The sequence below is a fragment of the Chelonia mydas genome, chromosome 1, assembly GCF_015237465.2.
Source record: "Chelonia mydas isolate rCheMyd1 chromosome 1, rCheMyd1.pri.v2, whole genome shotgun sequence".
In the NCBI taxonomy this organism is placed as follows: domain Eukaryota; kingdom Metazoa; phylum Chordata; order Testudines; family Cheloniidae; genus Chelonia; species Chelonia mydas.
In genome coordinates, this window is record NC_057849.1 from 309,373,491 (window position 1) to 309,394,418 (window position 20,928).

The window sequence follows — 20,928 nt, forward strand, 5'->3', positions numbered from 1 at the left end:
TAGGAAGAAATTCCTATAAAAATGGACTCTAAAAAGTGAGAACTTTGGGGTCTGATTCTGCAAACCAACTTCCAGGAGCATCAGATGAGCATCTGACAAGGCCCTGCTCCCTCCTCATGTCCAGGCCACCTGGCCAGTGGCTTGGCATGAGCAACTCTAAGGCTGGTAACTATGATAACAACCTTGCAGAACCTGTGTGTGTGTGTTTGTAGGAATGAATGTGTGAATAAATATGAGATTGAATGGAATGTTATAGCTATAACTAACTGCTTACTATGATTCTTTCTGTATTCACAATAAATGTGGTATTTTACCTTTTTCCCTTTAATAAGATCCTGCTGGTTTTTATTTTATTGGTATAACAAATTCACCCTTCGAACAGGCCTGCTTCCCATCGTCCACAACCATAGTCGGGAGGCACTCCGATATAGCGTTGGACGATGCACTGATTAGTCCAACTCCAATGGTACCAGAGGATCCGGAGAGGCATCCCTCATCTTCTCCAGATGTGGCCGCCTCTTCAGTCCCCTCCTCCCCACTGGATGACTATTGACAGTTCCAGGAACTTCTGTGGAGAATAGCCAAAGTGCTAGGGATCCACTCGACAAAGTACAGGACAGTCAACACCAGCTGCGTGACATGTTGCACATTTCAATACCAATGAGGGTGGCCCTACCAATCAATGACGCCATCCTCCAGCTGGCACGTATCCCAGCTATGTGTACACCCACCCTGAAAGAGGCTAAGAAGAGGTATTATGTTCTCCCCCAAAGGGTCAGAGTTCCTATTTTCTTATCCTCCATTGAACTCATGGGTCATCCAGGCAGCATCAGAAAATTCCAGCAACACCCCCGCTCCAACCCATCCAATAGAGAGGATAAGAGGCTAGACCTGATGGGCAGAAAGGTCTTCTCTTCAGCAGGGCTCCAATTTCATATTTCAAATTACTTAGCCCCAATGAACAAATATGATTTTAACAACTGTGGGCAATTGGCTGAGTTCACAGACAAGCTACCTCACAAGATCGCAATCAATTCCAGGCAGTTTTGCAAGAAGGCACGTTTTTCACCACATCTATGCTACAGGCCGCAGTGGACTCTGCAGACACAGCTTTCCATGTCTGGGCAATGGGGAGTCCTGGTTACACTCCTCTGGCTTCCCTAGGGAAGTGCAGAACATTGTAGAGGACCTTTCATTCAACGAATCACATCTCTTCAGTCAGAAGACAGGTGAGACCCTGCACTCCCTAATGGACACTAGAGCCACTTTAAGATCTTTGGGTATCTACACACCAGCACCCAAGAGGATATGCTACCACTCAACCACAATCACATCGCGTCAGGGCTCCACCACCTACAAGCCTCCTCAAAAACGCCCTAAGATACACAGACCCCGTCTGTTTATATCGACTGCCCAGTCATCCATGCAACGCACCCATTTGTCGCGTAAGTGGTATTTCTGAGTGTCCTTAGAGAGCTGCCCACCACTCTCTGTATACCCTGCCTATCTCCTTCGGGGGTGCCTCAAACTCTTTCTACCAGCATGGAAAGCAATAACAATGGACAAGTGGGTCCTAGATATTATTCAGAGCAGCTGCATCCTAGAGTTTACAGCGATGCCCCCATCTCGCCCTCCATCTCAGGCCACATGCATGGAACACCCTTTTGCTGAGGGGAGCTGTGGAGCTAATCCCAGTTCCCTTTCAGGGAACAGGATTCTACCTGAGTTATGTCTTAGAACCCAAGAGAATGGAGAATGGAGACCAGTATTTAATCATGACACCTCAACCATTCAACTTCTAAACCAAGATTCCACCTGGTCACATTTGCAACAATCATTCCCTCACCGGAGAAGGATATGTGGTTTACGACTCTTGATATGCAGGACGCCTACTTCCACATCAATATACACCTGACACACAGAAGGTTCCTGAGGTTCAAGGTGAGACCTCGATATCTTTAATAGAGTGTTCTCCCATTTGGACTTACCACTGCCCCACGAGCGTTCACAAAAGTTTTCTTGGTGGTGGCAGCAGCTCGTCTCAGACATTAGAGAATCCTCATTTTTCCCTATCTAGATGACTGGCTGATAGCAGCACAGTCCAAGGAAGAGGCCTAGGAATCGACATCACAGCTGCTTCTACTCCTCAACTCCCTCGGGGTCAGCTTCAACATCGAAAAATCGATTTTATGCCCTACACAATCCCTGGAGTTCATAGGAGCTTGCACAGATGCGACTTCCAGCCAAGCTTATCTGCCATGGGACAGATTCCAGAAAATGCGAGAACTAATCACTCTGGTCACATCCAACCCTTCAGTTCTGGCCAAAATCTGTGTTTCTCATTTGGGACACATGGTGGCCTGCACATACGTCATACCCTTTGCTTTCCTGCACCTGTGCTCCCTCCAGCTCCGGCTACAAAAAGTCTACTCCCCCGTGCATCAATTTATGCACTCTTCTCAGCATACCACCAGAAGTCATCTCCTCACTACAATGGTGGAGAGACCCACGATGAGTCTGCTTGGGGATGACCTTCCTCCCACCCTCATCTAATCATAGTGACAATCATAGTGGATGCATCCCACGTGGGCTGGGGTGCCCACATGGGCCACCGCATGATACAAGGCACCTGGATGCCACAGGAGGCCAGGATGCACATAAACGTATTGGAACCCTGGGCAGTACACAAAGCTGGCCAATCATTCCTGCCCACCATTCAGGGCTGACATGTTCTTATAATATCAGACAACACCACCAAGGTCTTCTACATAAACAAGCATGGGGGAACAAGATCCTGAGCCCTGTGTGTGGAAGCTGTACACCTCTGGGAATGGTCCATCGCACATCATATCCTTCTGACAGTAGCCTACCTACCGGTTACCCAGAACATGATTGCCGATGGTCTCAGCAGAAACTTTGCAACCGACCATGAATGGGAGTTGCACGACTCTAATCACGGACATCTTTGGTCGGTGGGGAACCTTAGTAAGGGATCTTTTGGCATCCCACAACAACACCAAATTCACCCAGTATTGTTCAAGGAGAGGAATTGAACTCACTCAAAGGGAGATGTCCTGTTCATCAATTGGTTGGACCGGATGCACTACGCCTTCCCTGCCTTACCTCTCCTACCACAAGTAATCCACAAGATCAGAGAGAAAGCAACAACTGTCTTGATCACCCCCTTCTGGCCTTGCCAATTCTGGCTCCCGCTTCTCCTCTGCATGTCGAAGCACCCTCCACTCACACTTCGGATGTTCACAAAGCTACTGACTCAACAACACAACAGCAGACTCAGACACCCCAACCCACACACACTTCCATTGACTGCTTGGTTTTTGGATGGACGCCTCTACTAGCACAGGAATGCTCTCTGGCAGTTCAAGATGTCCTTTCAAGCAGCAGGAAAGACTCCACAAGACACTTGTATCAAGCCAAATAGACGCGTTTCACTTCCTGGGCTGCACGACAGGGCCTTGTCCCTGAAACTGTGGGCATCCCGCTATTCTTGGAATATTTCATCTATCTGAAGAACTCAGGACTTGCCCTTAGTTCCATTAAGGTGCATGCAGCTGCCATCAGCACTTTACACCCACTGTATTCCATTTTTACCCACCTGTTAACTACGATTCTGGAAGGGCCTTCTGCGAAAATACCCTCCCACTCAGACTATTGCCCTCCAATGGGACATTAACCTAGTCCTCTCCTCATTGACGACCACTCCCTTCAAACCTATGGCCTCATGCTTGCTGTCACTCCTGACCATGAAAGTCACTTTCCTTGTTGCTATTACATTGGCTAGGAGGATTGGCAAACTGGGAGCCATGATGGCTAACCCCCCTTTCACCATTTTCCATAAAGACAAGGTCTCTTTATGCCTTCACCCCAACTACCTACCCAAGATGGTTTCCCAATTCGACCTCAGTCAACCCATACACTTTCCTTCCTTCTTCCCCAACCCTCACGCCTCTAATGAGGAATGGAGACTTGACTCAATAGATGTTCACAGAGTCTTGGATTTTTATCTTGAGCAGATAAAGCCATTTTGGAAATCTCCTAGGCTTTTTGTAGCCATAGCAGAGAGAATGAAAGGGCAAGCCATTTCCACCCAGAGAATTTCCAAGTGAGTCTCAGGGTGCATTACACACTATCAGTTATCAGGATGATCCCTACCTGAAGGGATTCAGGCCCATTCCATGGGAGTTCAAGCATCAGCCACACTCCACAACATGCCCCTTGCAGACATATGCAAGAAGACCACGTGAAGTTCTGTACACACCTTTTCCATACATTATGTTCTAGTAGTGGTCCTCAACCAGGGGTCCACGGTCCCCTGGGGGGCCGCGAGCAGGTTTCGGGGGGCCGCTAAGCATGGCCAGCACTAAACTCACTAGGGCAGAAAGCCGAAGCCCCACTACACAGGACTGTAGTCTGGGGCCCTGAGCCCTAACACCTGGGACTGAAGCTGAAGCCTGAGCAACTTAACTTCGTGGTGCCCCCTGTGGCATGGTGCCCCAGGCAACTGTCCTGCTTGCTACCCCTGAACACTAGCCCTGTCTTTTTTATGGAGAAAAACAATTATTGTGGCACAGGTGGACTGTGGAGTTTTTACAGCATGATGGGGGGCCTCAGAAAGAAAAAGGTTGAGAATCCCTGCTCTAGTGCATGATTCCTCAATGGACACTTTTTTTCAGAGCAGCAGTCCTCCATTCCACAGTCTCCTCATGCCATCCTCCCACGTAGGCACTCACCTTCAGTGGAATACAGTAAGGACCATCACTCAAAGAAGAAAATGAAGTTACTTCCCTGTAACTGGAGGTTCTTCAAGATGTGCGGTCCCTATCCATCCTCCAACAGCTCTGCGGTAGAGCAGGAACTGGAGATGCCAGTGGCTCGCCGTGCCCTTCGTCGCCTCAGGCGAAACCATAAGGTCCTGCAGGTCGCATGTGCAGACCACTGAACAGTACTACTTGCAAAAGCTCTGGCTCCAGGCACATGGTGCATTGCACAATCCTCAGTGGAATACAGATAGGGACCACCCATCTCGAAGAATCTCCAGTTACGGGTAAGTAACTTCGTTTTCTATGAATATGCTGAGCAATCTTGGAATGTCTCTTGTTTTCACGCTGCATTGATGGGGTTCGAATAGGGGGCTACAGCCTTATAGGTCTGCTTCTGACTGCTAGATTAATTAGTCCCTTGACATGAGCTGTTGGGGTTTCATGATATGAAGTGCTTGCTGTCCACACAAAGGGGTTATTTAATTGTGGTATGCAGATAAATTTCAGGCCTCTTGCTTCCTGTCTAAAAATTTGAACGATCACATTAAGTTACAAGCTTGATGTGAAGCAGAACACGAAGTACCCCAGCGAAGGTTATGCATTCCATGCAGGTTTGTGTAATACACTGTTGCTGTATCAGTCTGTACGTCGATTAGCATATATATAAACCTGGGGATTCAGAGTATATGAGCAAGTTCAACTTGAACTCCTCTTAGGCTTCTGGGAGCTGAAGGCTGTGTCATATATCATACAAATGGCAGTTTTCCCTAGATTTCCCTTCAGGTTTCTGATGTAACCTCTGACCTCAATATTGCAAAGTATTAATGGTCTCTGTGACACATGGGCAAACATGCATTTTTGTACATTTTCTAGTATTTTATTAATTTACAAGGAAAATCTAGAACTCATTTTTGAAGTTTTTTACTTAGTTACACCACATTATAACCCATGATCAGACACAGTACTTCACCAATTGTGTGTGTAGGTATATATGTGTGTGTACCTACACACACGCAGTTTGTATATGTACAATATTCAGAAGGTAGTGTGGCTATTAGAACTGTACACTAACCAACAGTACAATGATTGTATTGTTACTTGAATGCTGTTATTTTAATATTAATATTTCAGTAACTGTCCAGAGGCATTAATCAGGATTGGGCTCCATTGTGCTAGGCACCATACAATAGGTGTAAATGGTGTACCAGGCTGACCCAAAGTTTTGTGGGGCCTATTCAGCTAACTCCCCTCCTATAACCAGGTCTGTCACCTCTTAGAACCAATGACACCTTCCCTGTCTGCCTCCTGTCTTCCATCTGTGACAATCCCCCTGACCTGTTAGTGAGACTCCACAGCCCCTGATACCCCTGCCTCCTGTAGTAGCTAAGAAAGTGAGAAGGTGGGCCTGGAGTGGAATCTTTGACACAAGAGTCATAGCTAATAAATTCACTTACGTTAATAGCCCTCTAACGCTGAAATCCGACAAGCCTACAGCCACAGCTCTGATGCTCTCTGAGTTTTATGGGTCAGTTGTGTGTCTGCTGCTGTTACACTAGTAAAGACCTAAATTTTCCACCTGAGCTGTAGAAATAGGAGACTGGTCAAGGAATTTAAAGTAGTATGTTAAGGCATAGATGGAGTGGGTCTTATTTGGGTGAACTGCAGGTAACTGGTCCATTCTCTGAGTTCTTTGTATTAAATATCATCTCTCTGTGGGATTGGATTGTCTAGTTTTATGGAATATAAAATGGCTTATCGGTAAATATTTGTGTTTTGCTTTATCACCCAGATGTCTTACAAGCAGCTATTGTGTTATAATTAAAAACCTCTTCTAACTGAAAGCAAAATTGTCAATACCTAATTTTTTTTTGAAGAAGTTGTCTTTTAAAACAGAGAACATTGATCTTAATCAGCTTTGTATTAGATATTTATATTGTTGTGTTTTTTTTTTTAATCAGGTGCACAAGGAAGATAGACTGTAAAAGGGCTGATAAGCCGAACCATTGGCTATGGAGTCCAGATGGTGTATGCATTACTATTACTACTGCGCATCCTCAAAATATGAGCCACAAAGCCCCTGGCAAGGTATGAAAAATAGACTTTTTGCCTATTGTATGCTTAAAGCACACATACAGTTGCTATAAGTAGCATATCAGAAAAATACATATCGATATATATTTGTTTGCAGTGGTAATTTGAAATTGTATTGAAAGAAGCCTACATCTACTCTTTTAGCTGCCATTTTTGCAGGCTGCAATTACAAAGAAGTGTGGTTTTTAACTTTAGCTATATACAAAAGTGGCACATGCTGTTATGGTTGTCAAAATGCCTCTGTCTGAGTCTAGGTTACATTTGTCTGTATTATGGGGAATAGATTTGTTAAGTTGAAGTTAATTGATTAAACTTGTGTAGTTTTTGTTTATTTTTCAGTTTATAAAATGCACGTATCCAGGATGTTCTATAAGCACATGTTTGAAATGTTAAAATAATACACAATTCATTAATGTTAATTAAATGGGCCATCTCCAAGAGGGTTCCATGCCCTCTCAGTACCCACTTGCAGCTCACTTAGGCAGAAATTTGAGTCAACAGTTGAGCCTTAAACCATGCTTTGAAAGTCAACTAGTAATAGGAACACAGGAATTGTCATATTGGGTCAGACTAGTGGTCCGTCTAGTTCAGTGTCCTGTCTCTGGGAGTGGCAGATACCAGGTGCCTCAGAGGAAGGTACAAAAATCTCTGCACTAAATCAGTATGACCCCAGTTAGTTAGAGGTTAGCTTTTAAGCCCTGAAGCATGAGAGTTCATATCTGTTCCAAAACCCTTGCATTTTGTTTTAGTATTTACTGTTACAACTCTGGGTATTCCTCATTATTCATATAAATATCTAATCCCTTTTTGAATTCTGCTGAAGTCTTGAAAGTCAGGCTCTGATGGACCAGTGGAAGCAAGCTGCTGAGTTGGGATCACTGATAATTCCCTGTCACTATCCCCAGATAGTGAAAACTATTAGTGAAAGTGTCCTATTTGATCAGGATTGATATGGTGGAGAGCAGAGAGAGTGAGAGAAGACACTCAAACCATATTGAGCTCCATTAGATAAAAATCTACAACTTGAATTGTACCTGAAAGTGAAGAGAAAGCCAGGTCTCCCTCTGGACAACCGGTTTTATGTATTCTCTGCGGGTAATACACTAAAGCAAGCAGGCAGATACATTCTGCTCGAGCTGAGACTTCCCAAGTGGTCTTTGACTCTAGCTCTATTCTAGAATGCTTTGTGATAACCCAATCAGGAGGTAAGCAAGGTGTGAGTGTCCATAGGGAGCTGACCATTTTAATAAATCCATTGCTGGAGAATAATCTAAAAGAAAACCATCTGTCTGGGAAAAAGTCACAATCAAAACCATGAAAAGAACATGGAAATCACTATCCTCCATTTAATTTACTCTTTCCTGTGATACATCCAAGCTTTTGTTGTAGTCCATCTACTCACCACAGAAAATGCTGTAATTCCTGCAGTAAGATGTCTGAGAGGGGAAAAAGAGGCTATCTAATTACTGACTGTAGTACCAGTGGCTGTGGAAAAGGGGGACAATGAGAAACTATAAAAACAGAACCAGTAATTAACACACCAGTTTCCTGGAGCATCAAAATCCATAAAAGCACCTGGTCTCCATCTTAATCTGTCTCTGAACTTGCTCATTTTTGTTTGAGTGGTGGTTGTTTTTTGTGACATTTTTTCTAAAGTAGAATTATGCCTTTGTGTTTCCAGGTAGAACTGACTGTAAGTCCGTTGCCAGAGTTAACTGAAAGTGACATGCTTTTTTGTCAGTTTGGTGAAACAACCAATATTGCAGAGCTGAGAAATGGGACTATTATCTGTGATCCTCCCACTACAATTCCTCCCACTCCAAAAGGTCAAGGTAAGAACACTGTGCTGCCTCCCATTTATTTTATGTGGGATGATCACTACTATTGTAATCCTCCATTATCTATCATTTGCTTATAAGTTTTTCCAAGGTCAACCCATTGGGCTGAATTTTTTTCTTTTCTTGGTCTCTTCCTAGTTTCAGCAAAAACCAGTGCAGTCACTTCCATGCATGAGGTTAGTGGAAAAATAGTTTGGTCAAAGTTAAGTTTTTCCAACTATTTTTTGAACAGCTCTAGCACTTCCAGTGTTTGCAGCAGGAACTTGAAATGAGGCAGACGGGATCAGAGATGTGCCTTTTCCTGTACTCATGAAAATCTGTCTAGATTTGACTGACTTATCAGTCCCCCCTAAATTGACATTTGCACATGTACAGTAGAGCTTGTTCAGCACTTGCTCCTAAATTTTATGAATTTCCAAAGTGTGCCTGCCTGTTTCCTTGCACCACAGACCATCCTTTCTCATCTGGCAGTTCCCTGTCTTATTCACTACACAGCATTCAAATTCTGTAACAAACTAGATAGGGGTCCTGCAGGAAAAAATAGCATGCCATGTAATTAAAGATGCTATCATAATTCTGCATCCCTGTTTGTATGCAGTCAGTTTCCATGAGCAATCATAGTTCTTCTGGGGTTTTCTAGCTATTGAGTGCTTGACTTCATAGCAATGTTCCCCTAACATCTATTCTTCTTCGAGTGCTTGCTCATGTCGATTCATTTCTGGGTGTTCATGCGGCCACGTGTGCGGCCGTTGCACGTTTGTGCCTTAGTAGTACCCGTAGGACTGGCTGTGGCACCCTCTGGAGTGCTGCACTCAAGCCGCGGTATATCAGGCACTGCCGTCCCTACGCCCTCTCAGTTCCTTCTTACCTCCCGTGGTGGTCAGTCGGAGTGTCTTTCTTGCTTAGCAAGAGCTAGCCGTTTCTCCTTTTGAACTTTTTGCCTTAGGGCCTTTGTACATAGTTTGCATATAGTAGTGTTAAGTGGTTGTTAAGTGTGTGCTTGTTAGTAGTTAGGGTCCCAGCCAGGACTGTGCCCCAGGCGGCGCATGCCCCTGTCTCCCGGGTTTGTTCTTGTCCATGTTGATAAAGTTGATGTAGTTTGACTCCAGTCAGCACATAAAGGGTTATGGGAAGCCTATCAGGAGGAGCATTGGAGTAATCAAGGCATCTAGAAATAATAGAGGTCTCTGAATTTCTCACGAACAAATCCATCTGAGAGAGCCTTCAGAACCAATATGAAGATGTTCAAAAGCCTCACAGGCACCACAGCAGAAGGCAATCTGTAACCACCAATGGCAATGCAATGATTGCTAGTAGAACATGACAAAAATCCAGACACAACCATTTAGTCTTGAGAAGCTCCGCCAAGTTGAAATCATCCACACTGCTTTAGTTGTGAAAAATTCCAAAAGGACTAGGATGCATTCTAATGGGAAGGACACTGATTTGCAGATCTCATTTTAAGTTCTCTGCAGTAGGAGTTGGATACAAACCTAACTGAAATTTTCCACGAAACCAATGGTAGGTAGAGTGATCTTGCAGCCAAGCTGCCATCACTCTTTCAAGAAATTATTTGAGGAAAGCACAGTTTGCAGTTGCTCAATAGCTTGTGAAATAGCTTGTCACAGGAGTTTAATGATTTCTGCAAGAGGAATTGTAAAGATCCTCATTGTAGAAAGCCCCAATTTCTAAAGATACTTTTTCTATTCTTTGTTCAGTAATGATCCAGATTAGAAATACATTCATGGGGAAGTTATGTACAATGAGCCAAAGGTTCAAAGTGCTAGTTTAATATTTCAGGCATTACTGTAGTTACTGAATAACTTGTACAAGGTTGACTTTTTCTAATTCATATGAGTTTATAGAGTTTGATGCACAAGTCGTACAAGCAATTTTACAGGAAGAAATATCCATACTTTATGAAAATATTTTCTTAAAAATAACTTTATCATTTTTTTTCTTCTGTATTCAATTCTCATTTTCCTTATTACCTCAGTTTTCATCATTCTAGTACATTCTTAAGGCATTTCCATACTATAATACTATTCTGTAAAGTTGCCTACTTGCTGTTTCTCTTTATGTATCCCATCCTATCTTTGTACCATCAGTTACTGAAAATTTAGTAAACATTAAGAACAAATAAAATTAGTTATATCATGAGTGTGAAAGTTTTAACCTTGTGATTCCAGTGACGTGTTTGTTTTACATCCTGAACAAATAATAAAAACATCATAGAATCATAGAATATCAGGGTTGGAAGAGACCTCAGGAGCTCATCTAGTCCAACGCCCTGCTCAAAGCAGGACCAATCCCCAACTAAATCATCCCAGCCAGGGCTTTGTCAGGCCTGACCTTAAAAACTTCTAAGGAAGGAGATTCCACCACCTCCCTAGGTAACGCATTCCACTGTTTCACCACCCTCCTAGTGAAAAAGTTTTTCCCAATATCCAAGCTAAACCGCCCCCACTGCAACTTGAGACCATTACTCCTTGTTCTGTCATCTGCTACCACTGAGAACAGTCTAGATCCATCCTCTTTGGAACCTCCTTTGAGGTAGTTGAAAGCAGCTATCAAATCCCCCCTCATTCTTCTCTTCCGCAGACTAAACAATCCCAGTTCCCTCAGCCTCTCCTCCATAAGTCATGTGTTCCAGTCCCCTAATCATTTTTCAGAGTAGCAGCCGTGTTAGTCTATATTTGCAAAAAGAAAAGGAGTACTAGTGGCACCTTAAAGACTAACCAATTTATTTGAGCATAAGCTTTCGTGAGCTACAGCTCACTTCATCGGATGCATTCAGTGGAAAATACAGTGAGGAGATTTATGTACACACAGAACATGAAAAAATGGGTGTTATCATACACACTGTAAGGAGAGTGATCACTTAAGATGAGCTATTACCAGCAGGAGAGCGGCGGGGAGGGAGGAAGAAAATCTTTTGTAGTGATAATCAAGGTGGGCCATTGCCAGCAGTTAACAGGAACGTCTGGGGGGGGGGGGGGGGTGGGAGGGGGGAATAAACATGGGGAAATAGTTTTACTTTGTGTAATGACACATCCACTTGCAGTCTCTATTCAAGCCTAAGTTAATTGTATCCAGTTTGCAAATTAATTCCAATTCAGCAGTCTCTTGTTGGAGTCTGTTTTTGAAGTCTTTTTGTTGTAATATTGCGATCTTTAGGTCTGAAATCGAGTGACCAGAGAGATTGAAGTGTTCTCCAACTGGTTTATGAATGTTATAATTCTTGACGTCTGATTTGTGTCCATTCATTCTTTTACGTAGAGACTGTCCAGTTTGACCAATGTACATGGCAGAGGGGCATTGCTGGCACATGATGGCATATATCACATTGGTAGATGTGCTGGTGAACGAGCCTCTGATAGTGTGATTGACGTGATTAGGCCCTATCATGGTGTCCCCTGAATAGATATGTGGACACAGTTGGCAACGGGCTTTGTTGCAAGGATAGGTTCCTGGGTTAGTGGTTCTGTTGTGTGGTGTGTGGTTGCTGGTGAGTATTTGCTTCAGGTTGGGGGGCTGTCTCTAGGCAAGGACTGGCCTGTCTCCCAAGATCTGTGAGAGTGATGGGTCGTCCTTCAGGATAGGTTGTAGATCCTTGATGATGCATTGGAGAGGTTTTAGTTGGGGGCTGAAGGTAATGGCTAGTGGCGTTCTGTTATTGTCTTTGTTGGGCCTGTCCTGTAGTAGGTGACTTCTGGGTACTCTTCTGGTTCTGTCAGTTTGTTTCTTCACTTCAGCAGGTGGGTATTGTAGTTGTAAGAACGCTTGATAGAGATCTTGTAGGTGTTTGTCTCTGTCTGAGGGGTTGGAGCAAATGTGGTTGTATCGTAGAACTTGGCTGTAGACGATGGATCGTGTGGTGTGGTCTGGGTGAAAGCTGGAGGCATGTAGGTAGGAATAGTGGTCAGTAGGTTTCCGGTATAGGGTGGTGTTTATGCGACCATCGCTTATTAGCACCGTAGTGTCTAGGAAGTGGATCTCTTGCGTGGACTGGTCCAGGCTGAGGTTGATGGTGGGATGGGAATTGTTGAAATCATGGTGGAATTCCTCAAGGGCTTCTTTTCCATGGGTCCAGATGATGATGATGTCATCAATATAGCGCAAGTAGAAGAGGGGCACTAGGGGATGAGAGCTGCAGAAGCGTTGTTCTAAGTCAGCCATAAAAATGTTGGCATACTGTGGGGCCATGCGGGTACCCATAGCAGTGCCGCCGATTTGAAGGTATACATTGTCCCCCCATGTGAAATAGTTATGGGTGAGGACAAAGTCACAAAGTTCAGCCACCAGGTTTGCTGTGACATTATCGGGGATACTGTTCCTGATGGCTTGTAGTCCATCTTTGTGTGGAATGTTGGTGTAGAGGGCTTCTACATCCATAGTGGCCAGGAGGGTGTTTTCAGGAAGATCACTGATGGATTGTAGTTTCCTCAGGAAGTCAGTGGTGTCTCGAAGATAGCTGGGAGTGCTGGTAGCGTAAGGCCTGAGGAGGGAGTCTACATAGCCAGACAATCCTGCTGTCAGGGTGCCAATGCCTGAGATGATGGGGCGTCCAGGATTTCCAGGTTTATGGATCTTGTGTAGCAGATAGAATGCCCCAGGTCGGGGTTGCAGGGGTGTGTCTGTGTGGATTTGTTCTTGTGCTTTTTCAGGGAGTTTCTTGAGCAAATGGTATAGTTTCTTTTGGTAACCCTCAGTGGGATCAGAGGGTAATGGCTTGTAGAAAGTGTCCACTTATCTATTCAGGGGACACCGTCATAGGGCCTAATCACATCAGCCACACTATCAGAGGCTCGTTCACCTGCACATCTACCAATGTGATACATGCCATCATGTGCCAGCAATGCCCCTCTGCCATGTACATTGGTCAAACTGGACAGTCTCTACGTAAAAGAATAAATGGACACAAATCAGACGTCAAGAATTATAACATTCATAAACCAGTTGGAGAACACTTCAATCTCTCTGGTCACTCAATTACAGATGGAAAGGTCACAATATTACAACAAAAAGACTTCAAAAACAGACTCCAACAATTGCTGAATTGGAATTAATTTGCAAACTGGATACAATTAACTTAGGCTTGAATAGAGACTGCGAGTGGATGTGTCATTACACAAAGTAAAACTGTTTCCCCATGTTTATTCCCCCCACCCCACCCCCGCTCCTCAGACATTCCTGTTAACTGCTGGCAATGGCCCACCTTGATTATCACTACAAAAGGTTTTCTTCCGCCGCCCCGCCGCTCTCCTGCTGGTAATAGCTCATCTTAAGTGATCACTCTCCTTACAATGTGTATGATAACACCCATTTTTTTATGTTCTGTGTGTATATAAATCTCTTCACTGTATTTTCCACTGAATGCATCCGATGAAGTGAGCTGTAGCTCACAAAAGCTTATGCTCAAATAAATTGGTTAATCATTTTTGTTGCCCTCCGCTGGACTCTTTCCAATTTTTCCACATCCTTCTTGTAGTGTGGGGCGCAAAACTGGACACAGTACTCCAGGTGAGGCCTCACCAATGTCGAATAGAGGGGAACGATCATGTCCCTCGATCTGCTGGCAATGCCCCTACCTATACAGCCCAAAATGCCACTGGCCTTGGCAACAACGGCACACTGTTGACTCATGTCCAGCTTCTCATCCACTGTAACCCCTAGGTCCTTTTCTGCAGAACAGCTGCCTAGCTATTCGGTCCCTAGTCTGTAGCCGTGCATGGGATTCTTCCATCCTAAGTGCAGGACTCTGCACTTGTCCTTGTTGAACCTCATCGGATTTCTTTTGGCCCAATCCTCTAATTTGTCTAGGACCCTCTGGATCCTATCCCTACCCTCCAGCGTATCTACCTCTCCTCCCAGTATAGTGTCATCTGCAAACTCGCTGAGCGTGCAGTCCACACCATCCTCTAGATCATTAATGAAGATATTGAACAAAACCGGCCCGAGGACCAACCCTTGGGGCACTCCACTTGATACCGGCTGCCAACTAGACGTGGAGCCATTGATCGCTACCCGTTGAGCCCGACAATCTAGCCAACTTTCTATCCACCTTATAGTCCATTCATCCAGCCCATACTTCTTTAACTTGCTGGCAAGAATACTGTGGGAGACCGTGTCAAAAGCGTTGCTAAAGTCAAGGAACAACATGTACAATGCTTTCCCCTCATCCACAGAGCCAGTTATTTTGTCATAGAAGGCAATTAGATTAGTCAGGCATGACTTGCCCTTGGTGAATCCATGCTGACTGTTTTTGATCACTTTCCTCTAAGTGCTTCAGAATTGATTCCTTGAGGACCTGCTCCATGATTTTTCCAGGGACTGAGGTGAGGCTGACTGGCCTGTAGTTCCCAGGATCCTCCTTCCTCCCTTTTTTAAAGATGGGCACTACATTAGCCTTTTTCCAGTCGTCCAGGACCTCCCCCGATCGCCATGAGTTTTCAAAGATAATGGCCAATGGCTCTGCAATCACATCCGCCAACTCCTTTAGCACTCTCGGATGCAGTGCATCCAGCCCCATGGACCTGTGCTCGTCCAGCTTTTCTAAATAGTCCCAAACCACTTCTTTCTCCACAGAGGGCTGATCACCTCCTCCCCATGCTGTGCTGCCCAGTGCAGTAGTCTGGGAGCTGACCTTGTTCGTGAAGACAGAGGCAAAAAAAGCACTGAGTACATAGCTTTTTCCACATCCTCTGTCACTAGGTTGCCTCCTTCATTCAGTCAGGGTCCCACACTTTCATTGACTTTCTTTTTGTTGCTAACATACCTGAAGAAACCCTTCTTGTTACTCTTAACATCTCTTGCTAGCTGCAACTCCAGGTGTGATTTGGCCTTCCTGATTTCACTCCTGAATGCCTGAGCAATATTTTTATACTACTCCCTGGTCATTTGTCCAATCTTCCACTTCTTGTAAGCGTCTTTTTTGTGTTTAAGATCAACAAGGATTTCACTGTTAAGCCAAGCTGGTCGCCTGCCATATTTACTATTCTTTCTACATATTGGGATGGTTTGTCCCTGTAACCTCAATAAGGATTCTTTAAAATACAGCCAGCTCTCCTGGACTCTTCTCCCCCTCATGTTATTCTCCCAGGGGATCCTGCCCATCAGTTCCCTGAGGTTGTCAAAATCTGCTTTTCTGAAGTCCAGGGTCCGTATTCTGCTGCTCTCCTTTCTTCCTTGTGTCAGGATCCTGAACTCGACCATCTCATGGTCACTACCTCCCAGGTTCCCATCCACTTTTGCTTCCCCTACTAATTCTTCCCGATTTGTGAGCAGCAGGTCAAGAAGAGCTCTGCCCTAGTTGGTTCCTCCAGCACTAGCACCAGGAAATTGTCCCCTACACTTTCCAAAAACTTCCTGGATTATCTGTGCACCGCTGTATTGCTCTCCCAGCAGATATCAGGGTGATTGAAGTCTCCCATGAGAACCAGGGCCTGTGATCTAGTAACTTCCATTAGTTGCCAGAAGAAAGCCTCGTCCACCTCATCCCCCTGGTCCGGTGGTCTATAGCAGACTCCCACCACGACATCACCCGTGTTGCTCACACTTCTAAACTTAATTCAGAGACTCTCAGGTTTTTCTGCAATTTCATACCGGAGCTCTGAGCAGTCATACTGCTCTCTTACATACAATGCAACTCCCCCACCTTTTCTGCCCTGCCTGTCCTTCCTGAATCGTTTATATCCATCCATGACAGTACTCCAGTCATGTGAGTTATCCCACCAAGTCTCTGTTATTCCAATCACATCATAATTCCTTGACTGTGCCAGGACTTCCAGTTCTCTCTGCTTGTTTCCCAGGCTTCTTGCATTTGTGTATAGGCACTTGAGATAACTTGCTGTTTGTCCTGCTTTCTTAGTATGAGGCAGGAGCCCTACCATCTCGCGCTCTCCTGCTCGTGCTTCCTCCCAGTATCCCACATCCCCACTTACCTCAGGGCTTTGGTCTCCTTCCCCCGGTGAACCTAGTTTAAAGCCCTCCTCACTAGGTTTGCCAGCCTGCTTGCAAAGATGCTCTTCCCTCTCTTCGTTAGGTGGAGCCCGTCTCTGCCTAGCACTCCTCCTTCTTGGAACATCATCCCACGGTCAAAGAATCCAAAGCCTTCTCTCCAACACCACCTGTGTAGCCATTCGTTGACTTCCACGATTCGACAGTCTCTACCCAGGCCTTTTCCTTCCACGGGGAAGATGGATGAGAACACCACTTGCGCCTCAAACTCCTTTATCCTTCTTCCCAGAGCCACGTAGTCTGCAGTGATCCACTCAAGGTCATTCTTGGCAGTATCATTGGTGTCCATGTGGAGAAGCAGAACGGGGTAGCGATCCGAGGGCTTGATGAGTCTCGGCAGTCTGTCCGTCACATCGTGACTCCTAGCTCCTGGCAAGCAGCAGACTTCTCGGTTTTCCCGGTCAGGGTGGCAGATAGATGACTCAGTCCCCCTGAGGAGAAAGTCCCCGACCACCACCACCCGCCTCCTTCTCCTGGGAGCAGTGGTCGTGGAACCCCCATCCCTGGGACAGTGCATCTCATGCCTTCCAGTTGGTGGAGTCTCCTTCTGTTCCCTTCCCTCAGATGTATCATCTGGTCCACTCTCCGTATTAGTACCTGTGGAGAGAACATGAAAACGGTTGCTTACCTATATCTGCGTTGCTGGTACATGGACGCTCCCCTTTCTTCTTCTGGAGATCACATGCTGCCAAATTTCTTCACCATCCTCCTGTCCCCACTGCACAGCCTGCTCTGAATTTTCAGAACATTGTGTCTGTAGAAGCATATCCTGACGTCTCTCCAGGAAATCTTCAGTTTCTCTTATGCAATGCAGGGTCGATACTTGTTTCTCCAGACCGTGAACCTTCTCTTCCAATATGGAGACCAGCTTTCACTTTGTACAGACAAAGTGGCTTCTGTCCTGTGGAAGAAAGACAAACATGGCACATCCTGTGCAGGTCACAACAGCTGAACACTCCCCATTCATATTACCTTCCTTCTACGAGCTTCCTCAGGAGTTGTAGTGACTTCTCAGAGAAGCCAGCAAGATGTAAGCCTCAGTGGGCTCTCCCCAGGTGAACTCCCAGGCAAACTCCCTCTGTTAGCCTCTCCGCTGTTCACCTCTCAGCTGGTTCGCAGCTGACTGGCTTTTTATAACAGTCAGGCCCACTCAAGGCTCACCTGGAACAAAGCACTCCCAATTCACACTTTTCAAACAACCAGTCAAGCACACGGTCATTGCACCATTCTACACAAGAGCTAAAGTATTCAACAACTTATTTACTTTTTTTGACAGATCATGTTTCAGTTTCACTAACATTAACCTTCGGAGAGGAAAAGATGTTTTTTGCATCGACTACATATCCTTTCTATGACTGTGAAGAAGCAATGAATCTTTCTGCAAATTTGCCGTGAGTATTTTATCTTCTCAACTTGAGTTGTTGCATCATGCTGTATGTGTTCAGGTAACTGAACTGTTTAGTTAAGACAGCTGAATCCTTCTATAGCACATCCTCTGGCACAGTCAGCATTCCCTGATAAGTCCTGTTGGCATCCAACTTGCAGACTCAAACTGTAGACTCAGACATCTAAATTATCTGATTTGCAAGCACAAACTTGACCTACCTGGGAGTCCAGGGCTTTCAGACCTCACAGATTCAGGCCCAAAGTTCCTATGATCCATATTGTGGCTTTTTCATGCATGCTGCTGTTCAGGGGAAGCAAGTTACCAGACTAGGTTCTTTAATTATTCTCACTATGAAATTGTGAACTCAGAATAGTAAGGATTTTGTAGCAAATTACTCTACTTTCTATGACTAAAAATGGAGTTTGTTGGGTTTTGTTTTGTTTTTTTTTACAATGAAATTTGAATGTTTAGGACCCAAAAAAAAAAAAAAAAGCATGGGTCTTGTCATGACCCATCACATTATATTTGTAGATGTTATTCCTGTGCAAGCAGTAGATGGAATTGCTGGTGGGACTGGAAGAATCATATCTGTGAAGACTCATCTTTGGAAAAGGATGTGATCAAACAAAATATGGTAAAAATTTAAAATTAGAATAAACAGGTTTTATTTGAACACTTTTTCATATTTTCTTTAACATTGCTACCAGATCAGTTGGTTGGATTCGGGTTTTAAATAAAAATCACGATTCTAAAGTTAACTTCAGAAATACAATTTTTTTGTGACTTTAAGTGGGGGTGGGAATGTAGAGGTGTGATTAGGGAGGGGAAGCAAGATAGAATAATTTCTTAGGGGATATTTTTGTTCATTTTACTGTTTTGCTTTAATGGGAAGAATACGATTTCAGGGCTGGGAAAGATAATCATCTACAGCTTTGGCATATGCTGTAGTCATTTTTAGTGTGTCTAATTTGAAAGGGTGTAATCAAATCTGTCAGTTTATTTTAAGCATGGAGTTCTTCAGAACAAGAATGCCTTTGTCAAAAGGCTGTTGAAATTTGTTGTGATGGAAGATTTTTATTTTAAATGTTTATCTCCCTAGGAGGAAAAATGCCCACTGTTTCTAAATCCCAATCCTCCAATAATACCAATGGAGTTCCCAACAATAGTTCATTTTGAAGGAAAGAATCTAGAGAATTATCAGGTAAATGAATTAATTCCAAGTGGTCTTTTGACTTATAGTTTAATTTCAGCGCTCATCCTAAATTCCTAAGACATTAGTATATGTTTCCTCTGGGTAATGTTACTGCTTTCAAACCCTTCCCATTTAAAATGTGTGTGTAACTATTAATTATTGTAGGCTGCCCATAAATGAGTAACCCATGCACTGCCAGGATATATTTTTTTTTCTCTGTACTTGCTTTCAGAAATCAAAGGTGAACTCCAGAACTCACTGAAGTCAATAGCAAAGCTCCTATTGTCTTCAATGAAGCTAGAGTTTCATCTTGAGCATTTAAATTATATTAATAAATAAGGCTGTCAGCTATTTGCAGTTAATTAAGCAATTAATGCAAAACAAAGTAACTAGATTAAAAACATTAGACACGATTAATCACAGTTTTAATTGCACTGTTAAATACTAATAGAATACCAATTTAAAATTATTATAAATATTTTTGGATGTTTTTCTACTTTTTCAAATACATTGATTTCAGTTACAACACAGAATACAATGTGTACAGTGCTCACTTTATATTATTTTTATTACAAATATCTGCAGTATAAACAAGTTAAAAGAAATAGTATTTTTAATTCACCTCATACAAGTACTGTAGTGCCATCTCTTTTTTGTGAAAGTGCAATTTACAAATATAGCATTTTTTTTTACATAACTGCACTCATAAAACAAAACAATGTAAAACTTTAGAGCCTACAAGTCCACTCAGTCCTACTTCTTGTTCTGCCAATCGCTAAGAGAAAAAGTTTGTTTACATTTACGGGAGATAATGCTGCTGGCTTCTTATTCAAGATGTCACCTGAAAGTGAGAACAGGCATTCGCATAGCACTGTTGTAAATATCTTGTAATGCCGGCTCCATGCCAGATATGCAAAACTTTTGTGCGCCCCTTTGTTCTTCTTTTTAAATCTTTTTTACATTGCCAATATTTGTAATAAAAAATAATAATTAGGACTGTCAATTGCAATTAATGCATACGATTAACTCAAAACAAATTAACATATGTTTTTAATGAGCGTTAATCATGTGCCAGGGCACCATGCTCAGGGAGGTAAGACGACGTGCGTCCAGGGAAGGGGTGCCTCTCCTCCCGCTGCCCTGCTCCACGGCTGCTCCTCCTTCTTTCCCCTGTCCCCCCTTCCCCAAATGGATCCACTCCTGGCCAAGCTGCTCCAGACTGGGAACCTGAGGATACCATGACTCTTTCACTGAGGATACCCATCCTGGAGAGGGAACCCCAGTTACTAGGAAAAGCCAGATTATAGTAATGGGGGATTTAATTATTAATAATATAGATAGTGGATTTATGATGACCAGGAGAACCGCATGGTAAATTGCCTGGTGAGTGCTAAGGTTGCAGATCTCATGAAACATCTAGACAGATTTATGTGCAATGCCTGGAGGGAGGAGCTGGTGGTTGTGGTACCTGTAGGTACCAATGCCATAGGGAAAGGTAGGAGAGATGTCCTGGAGACCAAATATATGCTGCTCGGTAAGAGATTCTAGTCCAGGAGTAGAAGTCTCTGAAATGATCCCAGTTCCACACACAGGGCCAGTAAGAGAGGCAGAACTTCAGGG

At 44.0% G+C, this 20,928-nt stretch overlaps 1 protein-coding gene across 3 annotated transcripts in view; it reads left to right on the forward strand.

The window, feature by feature from the left end:
- PLXNB2 (plexin B2) overlaps positions 1–20,928 on the forward strand; it is a 331,712-nt gene that overhangs the window by 244,459 nt on the left and 66,325 nt on the right. For all 3 annotated transcript variants that reach the window (XM_043550501.1, XM_037889000.2, XM_043550504.1), the window contains 5 exons: positions 6,740–6,866; positions 8,554–8,704; positions 18,006–18,120; positions 18,648–18,750; positions 19,216–19,317. In XM_043550501.1, the coding sequence (XP_043406436.1) occupies positions 6,740–6,866; positions 8,554–8,704; positions 18,006–18,120; positions 18,648–18,750; positions 19,216–19,317 (598 nt within the window). The remainder of the gene's footprint in view (positions 1–6,739; positions 6,867–8,553; positions 8,705–18,005; positions 18,121–18,647; positions 18,751–19,215; positions 19,318–20,928) is intronic.